The sequence below is a fragment of the Thermobia domestica genome, chromosome 5 (genome assembly GCF_964235325.1).
Source record: "Thermobia domestica chromosome 5, izTheDome1.hap1.1, whole genome shotgun sequence".
Taxonomy (NCBI): Eukaryota; Metazoa; Arthropoda; class Insecta; order Zygentoma; family Lepismatidae; genus Thermobia; species Thermobia domestica.
The window spans coordinates 130,392,882-130,412,742 of record NC_137458.1 but is presented as its reverse complement, the minus strand read 5'-3'; the positions used below and the strand labels follow the sequence as shown (position 1 = coordinate 130,412,742).

The window sequence follows — 19,861 nt, the reverse complement described above, 5'->3', positions numbered from 1 at the left end:
AAAAGAAAAGTTGTCGCTCGACCTTTTCAAATAATAATAATAATAATAATAATAATAATAATAATAATAATAATAATAATAATAATAATAATAATAATAATAATAATAATATTTTTATAAGTGTTTATCCTATATCAGGGTACTTCGAAACCACAATTAATTATTTTTTTTTACATTCCATGGCTGCGCAGCAGCTGCCACCATTTTGCGTTTTTTTCGATTATAGACGTTTACACTGTGTTGAATATCTCAGCATATATTTGTCCTACCAGAATGAAAATTGCTGGACGTCTCCAACTCTTGCAGAGCTAAAACTTTGATCTCTTAACATTTTTGCCTAAAAACACTTGAAGGGGTTGAAATCAGGGTCTACAATGGCAATATTTTTGCATATTGAATTAAGACATGTTTGGAAAGAAGAAACAACTGATGTAGAGGTCTGAATTTGTGTGTGCATGTTAAGTTATGCATAAGTTAATACACAAAAATTTACAGACCTGTAGCTGCTCCCAAAAGCCTAAAAAAATCGTAAAGTTGGGTGATTCTGCCAATTTGACATGTTTCACTGTCTTATATCTCCAATGGACCTGGATAAAAAAATCTGAAATTTTGGGAATAGTTAGTCCTTTAGTATACCATAACACAATAAAGCGCGTTTTGTGTTTTTAGCAGAAGAGGGGCAAAGTATTAAGGAATGATGTCATACTTTAGGTGGTGTTTTGTTTATAAATTCAACTGGAAATTTGTTGTTGTGAAGTAAAATAAAGTAGGATGAATGGTTAGTCTAGTCAAGGCTCTGAAGCTCATTTCTTTCCTCTAGTTGTAACACTGTCTTATCACACCCACAGCAGCACTGGTGAAGAATGCCGCTATCAGCAGAAGGCGACAAATGTCAAAATAGACACTTGACAAAAAGAAAGTCCGTAAGTACTCGTTCCTCTTGCTGCTTGCTACATCAGTGATGTTTACACGACAAGCAAAGTTCGATGTAAAGGTGTCACCATCCCCGACACTATCGTATACTATCAGCCCACTTGCTTTATAGTGTCTATATATATATATATATATATATATATATATATATATATATAGAGAGAGAGAGAGAGAGAGAGAGAGAGATATGTATGTACACTTTGATTTCATATATTCCAGCCTTTAGGTTTCCCAGTGTTAACCCATAACAATCCAAAATCTACTTTCCATTTTAACATGTTTAGATTTGTTGCAATTATTTTTTTTTAAAAAAAGCTCGGAACCAAATAATTTTATTGAGTAATGGAAAGTATTTGATTGAAATTTTATGTTACTGCACAGTAAGCTCTACTTAAAGTGCCATAGTAATGGGAGATGAACGACACATCGGACGACAAAATGCTTGGGGTCAGTCTTCACCTCCATGGTTCAAATCTGTTCCCATAACCGCGGGGTGTGTGCTATTATGTGGTGCTTGCCTCGTTTGTGTAACAAACTTATGACAGTACACCCAGATTAGCTAGTGTCTAAAAAAATTTGATTTTTGGATGGCCATTTTGGATTAAAGTTTCTTATATTGCCGTGATCTATTCGCAATCATACAACGTACATCTTCATACCAAGCCGAGTGGTCTGCGGCGATAGACCATGGCTTGAAGGCCCCGGGTTGAGTCCCGGAAGGGTCATGTGTATGGATTTTAACAGCATTTGTTTTTTCGTATTGTGTCAGGGGGAAATCTTACGGAATAAAATGATTTCAGTCTGAAAAAATTGGGGAGAATATCCTCCCCAGGATACTTTCATGGGAGTAAGGAATTAGTAAAAATATAGTATATTCATTTTATAGCAGGTTTAAAAATATGGTCTGGGTATCCTATTTCTTTTCTGTTAATTATGTTCTCCAATGTTCTAAATTTGATCATTCTCATGATATTTTCTGCTTTCAACGGAGTTCCATGAATATTATACTAAATGTTCTTTAAACTTATTAAGTTCGAGACGTTTTGTATGCCTGTAAGAAACCATTTCTGAAGATAATTCAGGTCCTAATGAATATTATTCACTTGGAAAGGGAAGTACTCCCCTCCTCTCAACATGGAAGCAGAGGGCAATTTCGCACTCTGGTCGGATCAAACATTTCCGCGTAACAAAACGAGGGTCCCCCTGTAAAACCTCTTCACCTGAAGTGTTATTGTTAGTATCATAAATTTGCTGAAAGCAAAAAATTTGAAGGGTTCGTCGATAATATCTTTGCTTTCTTTGCCCGCCTTCCAAACGAAGAGGTGAATTTTACAACATGACTGCTGTATAATAAGCGAGCGATTAGTAAAATGGTAAAGACAAAATTTTAGTTGCAAGATGACATACTTCAATTGCCGTTTTCGGTTCATATAGCAAAAAGAATACCGCCACCACAGAATAAACACAAGTGTAGTCTGTTCTGTTCTCTTCCGCCATCTCAGCCAGAACTTTCAACTACAGTCTGTAGTGAGTGTAGACCTTACCCAGTTTTCAAATTGAATAGATGGTGGTGGTAGTTCGGTTTCTTGATCTTGTAAAAATCTTCCCTGTCTTTGATTTTGTTTGTCATCATTCCAGCCAGAAATAAAAAAATGAGAAATCCTATACAGCAAGGGGAATTGGGGACAAGACATTAAGGATGATATTCCTAGAAGCTCATGTATCACGATTGTTTCATTCAATAGACAGAGAACACTTTTCTATGAAGGCTTTTCAACATGTTTTCTCACAAAGGGGATTTTCCTTTTGCAATCTATATGACCACTGGCAATTTCAATCTTGGTCATTCTTGCCAGCGTTTTCATTTTCGAGACAGGAGACGAAACGAGACATTTGACGAGGCGTCCCGTCTCGCCTCGTGTCTCGTCTCGTTTTCGAGACGGGACAAGTAGTCTGTCTCGTCTCGTGTCTCGTCTAAAAGTGTTCTGTCCCGTATCGTGTCTCGTCTCGTTTACTAGAGGAGACGAGATGAGACACGAGAAATGTCTCGTCTCGTGGCAACACTAATTGAGGTGCTGTTTCCAAATCTAGTAATAGGTCATCAACAACTAGTACATGTTAAAAAAAGTACTGACCATCGAGGTCAAAGGTCAAATATTTAAGCCTTAATAATTTCTAAACAGCGCGTCAAATAAATTTCTGTGACCTATTCAGTTTTGTACCAAGCAGAAAAAAGAGAAGAATGAATAAATTTAAGTGTCTTATTTGCTATTGTACTAACGAGAAAGAAACCAAAGTTATAAAATTCTCAGTTAGTTAAAATGGCAAATCATCTTGTATGCTTTAAACAAACGAAGAGATAAATTTTAGTGACCTATTCGATTTTGTACCAACGAGGAATGCCATTTTAACTAGCTCAGAAATTTATATCATTTTGTACTACTCAAATAAACGAAGGAATAAATTTGTACTAACCAGAAAAGTGAAGAAGGACCATTTTAACTAACTCAGACTTTTATACCATTTTGTACTACTCCAATAAACGAAGGAATGAATTTGAATGGAGTATTCATTTTGTACCAACTAAAAATGACCGAAGGAGGACCATTTTAACTAGCTGAGTATTTTATAACATTTTGTACTATTTAAATAAACATAGGAATAGATTTGTACACCGAGGAAAAGCAAAGAAATACCATTTTAACTAAGTAAGAATTTTCTACCTTTTTATGCCATTCAAATAAAGGAAGGAATAAATTTGGATAGAGGACAGGGTGTGATTGAAAAGTACCGGAACTTTTCCCGCCGCGCAGCTCCCTGGCGTTCGAAAAATGTGAGGGGTGGGGGAAAATGTGCGCGGGACCTTCCTCTTTCTCTGGCCCAGCAGCGGTTGAGAAAGCATCGCTGTCCGCGCGAACGTCGTTTTGGTCGCCGTTCATGTTTTTGAGCGCCGAAAATGGAGTCAAAGAATGACCAACGCTACGCCATCAAGTTGACCGAGGGGTCGTACTCGTAGTACCATGTTTCATCACCACTGATCACACTGTCTAATAACTATTCGGCGGCTTCCACACAATCCAGCACTTCACGACTCATTTTCACTCGCAGTTCTTTTATCTCCTCGGTCAACACCTTGAGGACCAGTTTGGCGCACACCTTCCGCTTGTTCAATTCTTCAGAAACAATTTTTTGCACTGCATAATATGTCAAATTAAGTTTTTCGCTTATCTCCCGGAGGGTTGTCCGACGGTCCAGGTTCAGGTATTCGCGAACTCGGTCGACGTTTTCATCGGTTTTCGACGTCGCGGCCTCCCAGAGCGTGGTTCGTTATCGGCGTCCTCCCGGCCTTCCCTGAAGGCCTTGTGCCACTCAAAGATCCGAGTACGGGACATCACATCTTCCCCAAAGGCTTCCTTGAGCAGGTCCTGGGTCTCGGTGAACGTCTCTTTTAGTTTGACACAAAACTTGATGGCGTAGCGTTGGTCAATCTTTGACTCCATTTTCGGCGCACAAAAAACGTGACCGACGACCAAAACGACGTTCGCGCGGACAGCAATGCTTTCTCAACCGCTGCTCGCAGCGCACTGGGCCAAGTTTCGATTGAAAGAGGAAGGTCCCGCGCACATTTCACCCCACTCCTCACATTTTTCGAACGCCAGGGAGCCGCGCGGCGGGAAAAGTTTCGGTACTTTTCAATCACACCCTGTATTTAGTTTTGTACCAACCACAAAAAAGAAGAATAAATAAAATTTGGGAGGACTATTCTCTTTTGTACCAACTGGAAAAGTGAAGAAGAGCCACTTCAACTATCTCAGAATTTTATATCATTATGTAGTTTATACAAAGGAAAAATCACAATTTTAACTAGCTAAGAATTTATGTACTTTTGTACTACTCAAATGAACAAAAGAACAAATTTGAATGTTCTATTTTTTTTTTTATCAAACCAGAAAAAACTTAAGAATGACCATTTTAGCAAGTTCATAATTTCTGTACTTTTCGTGCTATTCAAATGAAGGAAAGAAATAATTTGTGTCCTCAACTTTTTATACTAACGAGAAAAAATGAAAGTCCAATTTAACTAGCTGAGTATTTTATATCATCTTGTAGTATTTAAATATATGAAGAAATAAATTTGTGTGACCTATTCAATTTTGTACCAACGAGAAATGCTATTTTAACTGCCTCAGAAGTGTATACCTTTTGTACTATTTAAACAAACAAAGGGATAAATTTGAGTAGTCGATTTTGTTGTGTACTACCCTTTAAAAAGGCGAAGAAGAGCTATTTTAACTAGCTGAGTTCTTTATATTATTTTGTACTACTCAAATAAACGATGGAGTATTTAGTTTTGTACCAACGAGAAAAAAGCAAAGAAATACCGCTTTAACAAGTATATTGTACTATTTTGGGGTATTCAAATAAACGAAAGAATAAATTTGAGTGACTTATTTTTTTGTGTCAATCCTAAAAAGAACCATTTTAGCTAACTCTGAATTTTATATCATTTTTAACTACTCAAATAAACGAAAGAACGCATTTGAGTGAGCTATTTTTGTAACAACCAGAGAAAAACAGAAGAAAGATTATCTTAACTAGCTGAGTATTTTATACCATTTTGTGTTATTTAAATAAACAAAGGAATAAATTTGTATGGACCAGAAAAAGCAAAAAGTACAATTTAAATAGCTCCGAATTTTATATAATTTTGAACTAGTCAAATAAACGAAGGAATAGAGTAAAACCGAAGAAGGATCATTTTAATTAGTTGAGTATTTTATACCATTTTGTACTACTCAAATAAACGAAATAATAAAATTGTGCTAACCAGAAAATGCGAAGAAGGCCCATTTTAACTAACTCAGAATTTCTGTACCTTTTCGTACTATTTAAAGTAATCAAGGGATAAATTTAAGTGGCCTGTTTCTGTACTAACCAGAAAAATCAAAAAAGGTTTCCAATAAACGAAAAAACAAATTTGGGTGTCTTATTTACTTTGGTATTAACGACAAAAAAATAAAGTCTTTTTTAACAAGTTCAGAATTTCTATACCATTTTGTAGTATTTCAATAAACGAAAAAAACGAAGAAGGACCATTTTAACTAGTAGAGTATTTTATACCATTTTGTACTACTCAGAAAAACGAAACAATAAAATTGTACTAACTAGAGAAAGCGAATTAGGCCCATTTTAAGTAACTCAGAATTTATGTACCTTTGTAGTAGTCTAATACACGAAAGAAAAATTTGGGTTCTCTACTTTTTATACCAAACAAAGAAAAACCATTTTAACTAGCTGAGTATTTTATACCATTTTGTACTACTCAAATAAACAAAAGAATGAAATTGTACTAACCAGGAAAAGCGAAAAAAGACCATTTTAACTAGTTCAGATTTTATATACGCTTTGTTTAGGTGTTCTACTTTTTGTACCACTGTCATTTTAACTAGCTAACGACAACTAACTAACAAGAACTGCCATTTTAAGTAGCTAAGAATTTCTGTACCTTTTTGTGCTATTCAAACAAAAGAAAAAATTAATGTGGATGGAGTTTTTAGGTTTGTACCAACCAGAAGAAAGTGAGGAATGAATAAACTTTGAGTGGACTATTTACTTTTGTACTAACTGAGAAAAGCGAAGGGCCATTATAGCTTTTGTACTATTGAAATAAACGAAGGAATAAATTTTAGTGGCATATTCAATTTTCTATCAAGCAGAAAAAGTGAAGAAGGTTCATTTTAACTAACTCAGCGTTTCTGGATCATGTTGGAGTATTCAAATATACGAAAGAGTTTGAGTGGACTATTCAATTTTGTACCAACCAGGAAAAACCCATACAAGGTCCATTTTAAATAACTCAGAATTTTATACCATTTTGTACTACTCAAATAAACGAAGGGATACATTTGATTGGCCTATTTAGTTGTGGTGCTAGATTTTGTGCTATTTCATATATTTTTGTCACCCAGAGAAAGGGGCATTTTAAAGTTTTTCAGTGCAAGTTTTGTGCAAGAGGAGAGCCATATTACTGTTTTTGCACTTTTTGTATACCATTCAAAATAAACGAAGGGCCAATTTTTAAATTCGAATGTCTTGTACCAACAGAAAAAAGATATTCCGTTTTAAATAAGTCGCATTGCTAAATAAATTTTTATTGTCTCTATCGTCATGTAAAAGAAATGACTAATGAAATTACACTAAAGCGAAGAAGTAAAAAATGTTAACGCCCGTTTGCCTTCCACACTAGTAAGGTGCCCTATGTTATATAAAAACATATTTGCGCTCAATAGACTGTACCTTACGACTCCCGCTACACTAACAATACAAGTGTTAGGTAACGCATTAGTAACGTTCCTTGTTTATTTTATTTAAAGTGTATTAATATTGAGAAGCTTAAATATCTATAGCAACACAGAGAATAATAGTTTTAAGAGTTGAATAAAACTGTCCATAGCTAGTAATTCAGCACTTTTTGTAGGTGGTGGGCAACAAGGAAATTTGAAACTTTTCTATTCTTTGGTGAGCTGATTTTTTCTTTGATATGATCTCTTCGTTTCGTCTTCCTTCTCCCTTTTCGTCTATCACTAAAGGGACTAAGCATGCTGTTTCTTCTATTTTCCATTATCGACATGATTCGTTGTCCTTCATTAGTTTTCCTTAGTACGTCTTCATCCCTTAGTAACACTGTTATAAAGTATGTTCTACAAAATTAAGTTAAAATTGAATATATGACGTTACGCTCTTCTACTTGAATATTTTTCCTCTGTAACCAATGGCAGCTCATATGGATTAAATCTTATGTTCAAATATTTAGTTAGTGGCGATGAAACTTTGGACTTAATTCGCTAAACGCACGTCCATTAACCATATAACTGTGAACCAGGCAATGACGGTAGAGACAATTAAAATTTATTTAGCAATGCGATTTATTTAAAACGGAATATTTTTCCTGTTGGTACAAGAGATTCGAATTTAAAAATTGGCCCTTCTTCGTTTATTTTGAATGGTATACAAAAAGTGAAAAACTAGTAATTTGGTTCTTCTCTTGTACAAAAATTGGATTGAAAAACTTTAAAATGCCCTTTATCTGCGTGACACAAAAATATACGTAATAGCACAAAATCTAGTATCATAAATAGACCACTCAAATGTATTCCTTCATTTATTTTAGTACAAAATGATAAAAATTTCTGAGCTATTTAAAATGGACCTTCTACGTTTTTCCTGGTTGGTACAAAATTGAATAGTCCACTCAAATTCCTTCGTTTATTTAAATACCCCAAAATTATCCAAAAACGCTGACTTAGTTAAAATGGACCTTCTTCACTTTTTCTGCTTGGTAGAAAATTGAATATGTCACTCAAATTTATTCCTTCGTTTATTTCAATAGTACAGAAGCTATAATGGCCCTTCACTTTTTTCAGTTAGTACAAAACGAAATAGTCCACTCAAATTTTATTCATTCTTCACTTTTTTCTGGTTGGTACAAACCTAAATACTGCATCCACATTTATTTTTCGTTTGTTTGAATGGCACAAAAAGGTATAGAAATTCTGAGCTAGTTAAAATGGCAGTGGTGCAAAAAGTAGAACACCTAAACAAAGCGTATATAAAATGTGATCTAGTTAAAATGTTTTTTTCGCTTTTTCTGGTTAGTACAATCCTATTCTTTCGTTTATTTTAGTACAAAAAGGTATAAAATACTCAGCTAGTAAAAATGGTCCTTCTTTGTTTGGTATAAAAAGTAGAGAAACCAAATTTATTCTTTCGTTTATTGGACTACTACAAAGGTACATAAATTCTGAGTTACTTAAAATGGGCCTAATTCGCTTTCTCTAGTTAGTACAATTTTATTGTTTCGTTTTTCTGAGTAGTACAAAATGGTATAAAATACTCAACTAGTTAAAATGGCCCTTCTTCGTTTTTTTCGTTTATTTAAATACTACAAAACGGTATAGAAATTCTCAGCTAGTTAAAATAGACGTTAATTTTTTTGTCGTTAATACCAAAGTAAATAAGACACCCAAATTTGTCTTTTCGTTTATTGGAAACCTTTCTCATTTTTCTGGTTAGTACAGAAACAGGCCACTTAAATTTATCCCTTGATTACTTTAAATAGTACGAAAAGGTACAGAAATTCTGAGTTAGTTAAAATGGGCCTTCTTCGCATTTTCTGGTTAGCACAATTTTATTATTTCGTTTATTTGAGTAGTACAAAATGGTATAAAATACTCAACTAATTAAAATGATCCTTCTTCGGTTTTACTCTATTCCTTCGTTTATTTGACTAGTTCAAAATTATATAAAATTCGGAGCTATTTAAATTGTACTTTTTGCTTTTTCTGGTCCATACAAATTTATTCCTTTGTTTATTTAAATAACACAAAATGGTATAAAATACTCAGCTAGTTAAGATAATCTTTCTTCTGTTTTTCTCTGGTTGTTACAAAAATAGCTCACTCAAATGCGTTCCTCCGTTTATTTGAGTAGTTAAAAATGATATAAAATTCTGAGTTAAAATGATCGTTTTTAGGGTTGACACAAAAAATAGGTCACTCAAACTTATTCCTTCGTTTGTTTAGCAAAAGAATAAAATTCTGAGCCAGTTAAATATGGCATTTCTCGATGGTTCAAAATTGAATAGGTCACGCAAATTTATTTCTTCGTATATTTAAATACTACAAGATGATATAAAATACTTAGCTAGTTAAAATGGTCCTCCTTCGGTCTTTTTTTAGTTGGTACAAAACTGAATACTTCATTCAAATATATTCCTTCGTTTATTGGAGTAGTACAAAATGGTATAAAAGTCTGAGTTAGTTAAAATGGTCTTTCTTCGCTTTTCTGGTTAGTATAAATTTATTCCTTCGTTGATTTTAGTACAAAATGATATAAAATTCTGAGCTAATTAAAATGGCATTTCTCGTTGGTACAAAATTGAATAAGTTACTCAAATTTATCCCTTCGTTTGTTTATTCGAGTTTAAATATTTGACGTTTGACCTCGATGGTCAGTACTTTTGGGACATGTAATTGTTGATGATCTATTACTGGATTTGTAAACAGCACTTCAATAAGTTGCCCCGTTCAAGAGTTATTCGGGTTTAAATATTTGACCGTTGATCTTGATGGAGAATACTTTTGGAACATGTAGTAGTTGATGACCTGTTGCCAAATGTGGAAACTCCATCTCAATATGTGGCTCCCTTTATGAGTTATTCGAGTTTAAATATTTGACCTTGGACTCGATAGTCACTAATTTTGAGACATGCAGTACTTGATGACATATTACTAAATGTGGAAACTTCGCCTCAATATGTGACTCCGTTTAGTAGTTATTAAGGCTTAAATATTTGACCTTTGATCTCGATGGTTACTACTTTTGGAACATGTAGTACTAGATGAATGCTTGGGTAGTTTTTTCTGCTATGTTATATAGGGGTTAATAGAATGGAACGAATACACATATTCTCTGCTGTAATAAATAGGGGTGTATATGTTCATAGTCTTATGTAATCTGTGTTACGTTAAATAGTGGTTAAAAATAGGCCATACTCTTTTATAAGCTCTGCTATGTTAAAATGCTTGTAGCCTTTGTTATGTACTCTCTGCTGTGTTTACATAGGGGTTGAAAACTATGTTCATTGCCTTAAGAAATTTCTGCTATGTGAAAATAGGGCTCATAAAAGGGAACGAGTAAACCCCTAAAAATGTGTCATAAAAACAGTTTACTATACCTGGTCAAATCTCTGCTACATTAAATACGGTGGGAAAATGTGCTCATAGTCTAATGCATGTAGCCTTTCTTGTGTAATATCTACTATGTTATATAAGGATTGCGATATGCCATAGATGTGTTTATAGTCTTTGCTATGTTACATAGGAGTGCTGTTAAAATATGCGTTCCTAGTCTGTGTTCATTGTCGTAAGTGAATTTTGCTTTTAAAATGAGGGTGTAAAAATAAGCCGAACTCTTTTATTAGCTCTGCTACGTGCTGGTAGTCTTATGTAATTTCTACTATGTTACATAGGGATTGGAAAATGTGTTCATAAAAAAGAACTAATAAACCCCCATTGTTCTCTGCTATGTGTTCATAGTCTTATGTATTCGTTGCTATGTTATATAGGGGTTGGAAAATAAGTCATACTCTTTTGTCAGCTCTGCTATGTTAAAAAAATGCTTATAGCCTTTCTTGTGTAATCTCTGCTATGTTATATAAGGGTTGATAAGAGTGCTCATAAAATGGAACGAAACAACCCTTAAAAAGGGGTCGTAAAAGGAACGAATACATCCCTAAAATGGGATCATAAAAGAGAACGAGTTTTCGGGGTGTTCGATTTTCTATGGTTGGATAGTACGTGTGTCATGGCATATTGTGCGACACTGGACTATCGAGTACTTCGGATCAGACGGGACCTGGATTGTTCTAATGTGGCCTAATATAGGCTCTTATGTCTCAGATCTATCATTTTTACACTACTGCTATGAAGTATCAAGGCTGAATGCCAACATTTTGCAGAAGTTGTATAGCATAATGCATGTGTATGATTATACAGGGTGGCTCAAAAAATCGGTCGCTGTGATCCTGTTGAGTGGACACCACGACCTCCAGAACGGATATCTTTGAAACAATTTAAAGGCGGTCGGGCAAGTTAAGGTTTAGAACATCCAGCATCTGAAACAACGAATTGTACAATGTATAGTCATGATTGTATTCGACATTCTGTTATAAGAACTGGAAACATTGCTGACCTGGAAACTGGAAATCTGACTTTTGAATCATTCTTTATAACTCATCATGTAACTCAATATAATCCTATTTAACTCAATCATGTCCAAACAGTTACACAATTAGTACGTCTATTTATGTGTTAGAGTCTCTGACTTAGAAATTTTATGTGCTAGACTTCCAATTCATGCTATGTGTAACAATGGGTACTCTTATGAAACCACTATGTCCGTCTGCCATTTCCGATTTCAATATTGATCGTGATAGAGCAAAAAACTATGCGATAATGAGAAATGGTTTTCGACAAGATTTCAGACTCTTGATAATAGATTCTGCCTCCCAAGAGTAGATTCAATTGTCCCTCTATTGGAATATAAGAGGCAGCCTAAATCGAGTTCAATCACATAAGGCAAATACAATACACAATTTAGTCATTATAATTCATTAATTAATATGTAATGAATTATGATTTTTAAAAATATGTAATGTAAGTCAAACTGTTCGATATAATTAGAACTCGATTTTTACGCTGAAACAGCGTAGTTTAGATTTTTAATAGAACGCTTTCCTATTATAAGCCAAGAAGTTCCATTCCCCGAATACTACCTGTACACTAGGGGTGCTAGAGCTAGAAGAAAACTTTGTAAAGCATGAATATTGTTTACTCGATGTTTATTCCGTTTGCATCTTCTGTTCTTCTATTAATTGTTCCTTGGTCTTTTTAAATCAAGTTTTCCAGTCAATTTTTCCCCAACACACACAATAAGATTAGCCACGACACAATATTTTAGATTGACTCGTCCCGAAAATGACTTTTGAAAGTCACATCAACATTATAAGAAATACCGGGCGAATTCGTTATCAAATTATATTCCTATGCGACAATAATTTTGGACACGAGTGTGCATGTATATTTCCAGTGATTTCTAAAATATTTCATCAATGTCGACCTGGATATGTCTCATCTTTTGCCGTCAGCAAATCTACTTAAGATTTCTAAATACTTTAGCGGACCGCAGCTCTCCATTTAATCCACGTTGTAAGACATAATAAGAATTATATAAATAAAATGTATCTACTTAGTAGTGTTGCCACGAGACGAGACGAGACGAGACTTCAGGCTGTCTCGTCTCGTGCAAAGCATGTCTCGTCTCGTGTCTCGTCTCGAAAAAATGTGCTCGTCCCGTCTCGTGTCTCGTCTCGAGGGGTTCTGTCCCGTCTTGTCTCGTTTGTCTCGTCTTGTCTCGTAAAAATATAGCAGCATACCATGGGAACGAAAGTAAAATGTAGCAGGCTGCACCATGCTAATCAAGATACAACTAACAAGGGAAGAGAGGGAGATTATATATCGAAGTGGAAGATGATTTATATACCAATCGAATGCACTAATGACGCCTATTACAAAACTGTAATAAAAATTTTCCGAATGCATGTACTGTGCGAGTTATATAAATATACAGGGTGTCCAGAAAATCCATTTCCACCCCTTGAAATCCCAAACGATGAAACAGATGCCAAAACTGGAAAACACGTTTTTCATCATTATAAAAGTACAATGTATCAAAGCAAACATTGTTGTCCCAGGGCCACCCGCAGAGTCCCAGGCGGGATCCAACTCAAAAATTACAAAAGGTAAGGGGGTCAAGTAGTATATCGTTCGAAACTTCTTGGGAAATGAAAGAAGACGAACAAGTCCCAACTCTCTAAAATTACCCTCTGCAAAATGGCGGCCGGTCAAACTGTCAGCAAAAACGTCATTGTAGAGTCTATGGCCACCCTCCAAAGGAAGAAAAAAAAACAAACGGTAAGACAGATGTCAAAAAAGAAAAAGATGTGTGTCATCTTTTCAAAAGTACAATGATTGAAAGTAAAAATGTTTGTCCCAGGGTCCTCCACAAGGTTCCAGACGTGGTCCTACTCAAAATTTTCAAATGGCAAATATGGTCAAATAACGCTGTTGAGAAATAAAAGAACACGGAACAAGTCTCGATCCTCTAAAATTACCCTGTGTAAAATGGCGGCCGATCAAAATGTACATCTTCATTTCGATTTTCTGAGCACGTTCACTTTCCATTTTGCAATCGGCACTTGTTTTCATTCTGAGACATTTGTACGTATTTACTCTTCCTGGTGCAAGGAATTCTTTCGTTTGAATCATTTTATAATTGATAAACCAGATAACGAGCATAAGTACCACTGTTGTGCAGTCATAAACGTAAATAAGTAGAGGTAAGAGTCTTTACTTCTGATGGCTCCAACCTCTACTTATTTATGTTCGTGGAAGTACATTATATGTTAACTAGTCAGTTCTATACTCAAAGATGTCAAATGTTGTCGTTTCTTTTCTTTATGTCTTAATTTGCTTTTATTTTATTATTTTTTTCTTTATTTAGATATTATTGGGCTATTATATAGATATAGCTTATATTATTTAGATATTAAGAGCAGAATTTCACAGTAGGGACATTTCCTTTCTTTCCGTTGAGTACAAGAATTAAAGTGAAAATAAACTAAAACCCGGTTGCAGAAACAACAACTAAAATGCGAGATGTTTGCACAGTATTATCGTAGAGCGTCCATACTTGTTGTATCTGTTTTCATTTAATAACAGCTTTAAACGATGTGCTACTTGACCTCCCTTGCCATTTGAACAATTTGAACATGACCCCGCCTGGAACATTGTGGAGGACCCTGAGACAAATATTTTTACTTCCAATCATTGTACTTTTGAAATGATGACACACATGTTTTCCTGTTTTGACATCTGCCTCACCGTTTCAGGATTTTTTGGGGGGTGGTCATCGACTTTACAATGACGTTTTTGCTGACACTTTGACCGGCCGTCATTTTGCACAAGGTAATTTTAGAGTATTGAGACTTGTTCCGTCTTCTTTCATTTTCCAAGAAGTTTCGAACGATATGCTACTTGACCCCCTTACCTTTTGTAATTTTTGAGTTGGACCCCGCCCAGTACACTGCGGGTGGCCTTGTGACAAGAATTTTTGCTTTGATACGTTGTACTTTTAAAATGATCAAACACATGTTTTCCAGTTTTGGCATCTGTCTTATCGTTTGCGATTTCAAGGGGTGGTAACGGATTATCTGGACACACTATATATCCATATAACTCGCATAGTATATGCATTCGGAAAATTTTTATTACAGTTTTGTAATAGGCGTCATTAGTGCTTCCCATTGGTATATAAACCATCTTCCACTTCGATATATAATCTCCCTCTCTTCCCTTGTAAGTTACAAGTATTACCCAGAACACACAAGACAAGAAATATCACGGTAGCTACACCGTGAAGCCTTCACCTCTGGTGTATGTGGTAGTCGGTTCGATCTCGGTTAGTGCCATGTGAGCTTTGTGGTGGACAAACATTGAATGTGTGTGGGAACCGCGGTGGCTCAGTGGTAGAGCGTTCACCTCTGATGCTTGGGGTCTCGGGTTCGATCCCAGCCCCGCCAAGTAAACTTTGTGGTGGACAAACACCGTGTGCGTGGGTTTTCTCGGGGTTCTCCCGTTTCCTCCCACTTTCTTCATTCCACCATTTCATTCATTACTCATCATCAATGTCTCCTTTACCCTAACCGGCATAACCGTGGGACGTAAAACTCAAATATTTCATTTCATTTTTCGAATGTGTGTGTTTTCACGAAGTTGTCTAGTATCCTACCACTTTCTTCATTCCACTAATTTTCCCATCATCATCCATTCGGCCAAAGTTGCCTAAAGGTCTTAAAAATAAATTCAAATAAGCTCACAAGGCAAGGACAAATAGTTTACAAGATAATATATCTCTGCTGTTAGTTGTCTGAGGCTTCTCGACCCTGGCTTCTTTTTTTACATTCTAAAACATTGAAATTTGTTTCACCAGTTTCAATACACGAATATACACTAAATTGCTCATAGGTACGTCGAAGATGAAGACACTAATGTTAAATAATGTTTACACGACAAGCAAAGTTCGATGTAAAGGTGTCATCATCCCCGACACTATCGTATACTATCAGCCCACTTGCTTTATAGTGTCTGTATATATATACATATATGTATACAGAGAGAGAGAGAGAGAGAGAGATATGGAAAGATACATAGATAAATAGAGAGATAGATATGTGTGTACTTTGATTTCATATATTCCAGCCTTTAGGTTTCACAGTGTTAACCCATAACAATCCAAAAACTACTTTCCATTTTAGCATATTTAGATTTGTTGCAATTATTTTTTTTTAAAAAAAGCTCGGAACCAAATAATTTTATTGAGTAATGGAAAGTATTTGATTGAAATTTTATATGTTACTGCACACTAAGCTCTACTTAAAGTGCCATAGTAATGGGAACTGAACGACACATCGGACGAAAGAATGCTTGGGGCCAGTCTTCACCTCCATGGTTCAAATCTGTTCCCATAACCGCGGGGTGTGTGCTATTATGTGGTGCTTGCCTCGTTTGTGTAACAAACTCATGACAGTTCACCCAGATTAGCTAATGGCTAAAAAAAAAGTTGATTTTTGGGTGGCCATTTTGGATTAAAATTCCTTATATTGTCGGGATCTATTCGCAATCATACAACGTACATCTTCATACCAAGCCGAGCGGTCTGCGGCGATAGACCATCGGCTTGAAGGCCCCGGGTTGAGTCCCGGAAGGGTCATGTGTATGGATTTTAACAACATTTGTTTTTTCGCACTGTGTCAGGGGGGGGAAATCGTACGGGATAAAAGGATTTTAGTCTGAAAAAAATAGAGAGAATATCCTCCCCAGGATACTTTCATGGGAGTAAGGAATTAGTAAAAATATAGGATATACATTTTATAGCAGGTTTAAAAATATGGTTTGGGCATCCTATTTCTTTTGTTAATTATGTTCTTCAATGTTCGAATTTTGATCATTCTCATGATATTTTCTGCTTTCAACGGAGTTCCATGAATATTATATCAAATGTTCTTTACACTTATCAAGTTCGAGAGGTTTTATGCGCCTGTAAGAAACAATTTCTGAAGATAATTCAGGTCCTAATGAATATTATTCACTATGAAAGGGAAGTATTCCTCTCCTCTCAACATGGAAGCAGAGGGCAATTTCGCACTCTCGTCAGATCAAACATTTCCGCGTAACAAAACGAAGTTCCCCCTGTAAAACTTCTTTACCTAAAGTGTTATTATTAGTATCATAAATTTGCTGAAAGCAAACAATTTGAAGGGTTCGTCGATAATATCTTTGCTTCCTTTGTCGTCCGCCCACCTTCCAAACGAAGAGGTGAATTTTACAACATGAGTGCTGTATAATAAGCGAGCGATTGGTAAAATGGTAAAAGTGTGTTTTTGTGTATGTGAGAGAGAGAGAGGGAGAGAAGACAAAATTTTAGATGCAAGATGACATACTTCAATTGCCGTTTTCGGTTCATATAGCAAAAAGAATACCGCCACCAGAGAATAAAGACAAGTGTAGACCTTACCCAGTTTTCAAATTGAATAGATGGTGGTGGTAGTTCGGTTTCTTGACCTTGTAAAAATCTTCTATGTCTTTGATTTTGTTTGTCATCATTCCAGCCAGAAATAAAAAAAAAAAAATGAGAATTCCTCAGTTTACAGCAAGGGGAATTGGGGACAAGACATTAAGGATGATATTCCTGGAAGCTCATGTATCACAATTGTTTCATTCAATAGACAGAGGACACTTTTCTATGAAGGCTTTTCAACATGTTTTCTCACAAAGGTTGATTTTCCTTTTGCAATCTATATGACCACTGGCAATTTCAATCTTGGCCATTCCCGCCAGCGTTTTCATTTTCGAGACGGGACAAGTAGTCTGTCTCGTCTAAGAGAGTCCTGTCCCGTCTCGTGTCCCGTCTCGTTTACGAGACGAGACGAGACACGAGAAATGTCTCGTCTCGTGGCAACACTACTACTTAGATATATAATCATCTTGTTGTAACAAATGATCCATTTTCTTCATCATAGAACACACTTCAAATTCAAATGACCAGGACATTCAGCTTGTCTGTCATATTTAACTTAAAGTTTTATTTTTCTATACTCTCTGAAATGTTTTACTTCACAACCCCACTGGGCACATTTGGCCCACGATCTGACATTTTTGCTCCATATATTAATTTCATCAAAGTTATTAATTTCTTTGGTAACAATACATTAACTAGCTTAGAATGTCCATCAATAATTACTTTGAAAATTGTACTTATTACTAAACACAAGGACACGACTAGTTTAGTCTGAATAATTTCCATGCTGATAACACGCGAAGCTTTATCCTTTGATTCTAAAGGTTGGTTTAAGGAGAGCGATTCTTTTTCGCCTTTTCTTAAACTTATAATGCTATTACTTAGCATGATTTTGTATATATTCTGAAGTTTTTTTTCTTAAAAAGGAAATTTAGAAAGAATGTCAGACAATCTAAGAATGTTATCACATAACCTAATAACTGTTTCTAGAGGTCTTTTTCGCAAAACTATTAGTCTTATAATAGCTACTAATGTATTTTTTAAAGCAAATATTGTCTAGTTGTACGTATATACCATAAAATCATGACAAATTAGAGATACTGTATCAGCATTAGTATTTAGAAATGACTTTCATCCTCCTCCTAGTATTTCTAGTTCATAATAAATTTTATGACTTGTAAAACATATATTACAAGACTTGTTGCGTTGAGAAATACTGTATGTCCTCGATCTTTTCTTACAGGCCAGAAATCTGGGTCTGCATAGCTTGTGACGTTATAACTATAGGTATGGGCACCGATCCTTGGGAGCCGAGGTGCTCAACCCCTTCAAAGTTTGCGTTTGAGTCTCTTCGGATTTTGATTTCTTTGCTTGGATATCTGACAAAAAAGCGCACATGCCTGAATGCCCCGTAAAGTTACACAGAAATCGACACCGCTTACTGTAGTGCATTTATATTTCTAATAGAAAGTTCCCTATGCCAATTACTGTAGTTAATAAATTAACAGTATTTTATAAGAATTATAATTTCATGTTCATTCTTGTATGTTGTTTTGTGTGTTACCAAATAATAATGATAAAAAAAAGATGAAGGACAAGAGATAGTATATGTTTATATCGGTAATATACTTACCTAAATCTGTATGGACCCATTTCCACTAAAATTGGTTTGGATTTGTTTTCAACTACATCGTCTTCATTCGTCCAGTTGAAGAAATAAAAGTCAATATGAACAGGTATAGGAGTCGCTTTCCACATGCTGTAACTAGTACTGTGTTCATTTAGCCTTAAATGCTAGAATAAAAGTAATAAAAAGGAACAAATTAGCAGAAGATATTATATTCATCATACCATTGCTTAAATGTTGTCCAAAATAGAGAGAAAATCATACACTAGTGTCATGAAGTTTATGTTTTAAAACTACTGCAGGAACTTCTCTTCATGATCTTCCAATTAATCTTATTCAATATTATACTTAATCCACTACGATGGGAACGCGAATACAAACTCCCGAGTAAAGTAAACGAAACATCATGCTTTTCCAGTAGAACTCAAACACACGATTGATTCCGCCATGTGACCCCAACCTGAAAGATCAAAACCATTCAGTCACTGAAACAGGCATCAATGAGCTATAGTAACATCAGCACCCTCTATAATGAATCGAAATTAGTCTTAGGGAAAAGTTTATGTACGCGTGAAAAAAGATGAAAATCAAATTTTTTAGTTTAACGTGCCACGATTATGCCCTTTAAGGCTAAGGGAGACGATAATTAAGGCCAGTGAATGATGATGAAAGAATTGGAGAAATGAGAGAGTGGAAGGAAACTGGAGTACCCCAAAAACCCCACGGCTGTCCACCACAAACTTCCCTGCCCGGAGATCGAAACAGGTACCCCACGTACCAGAGATAAGTGCTCTACCCGATGTGTATGTACTCCCATGCGCAAAAAAATTGCGCGTATACTGTAACTCACGATTTTTCGCAATTATTTCATTTTCCATATGTTTATGGGTAAAATTTAGTTATTAGTAAGTGGAGATAATAGAAAGCAATCCATCTAAGGAGATATTTCCAAGAAATATAATAAAATAATAAAAATATAAGCAAAAAACAAAATTATGTTCGGTTTTGTGTATACTGGCAATATTGTTTTCGAGGGAATTTTTGGAGTAGCACAGCACGATTGCAGAGGGAATAACAAGATTCGTAGGAGAAAAACTGAACCAA

At 35.3% G+C, this 19,861-nt stretch overlaps 1 protein-coding gene across 2 annotated transcripts in view; it reads right to left on the bottom strand.

Annotated features, from left to right (window-relative positions):
* The window catches only part of LOC145686129 (protein peste-like), a 156,501-nt gene that overhangs the window by 58,839 nt on the left and 77,801 nt on the right, over nt 1-19,861 (bottom strand). For both annotated transcript variants that reach the window (XM_081759108.1, XM_081759106.1), the window contains exon 3: nt 18,764-18,924. In XM_081759108.1, coding sequence (XP_081615234.1) covers nt 18,764-18,924 — 161 coding nt within the window. The remainder of the gene's footprint in view (nt 1-18,763; nt 18,925-19,861) is intronic.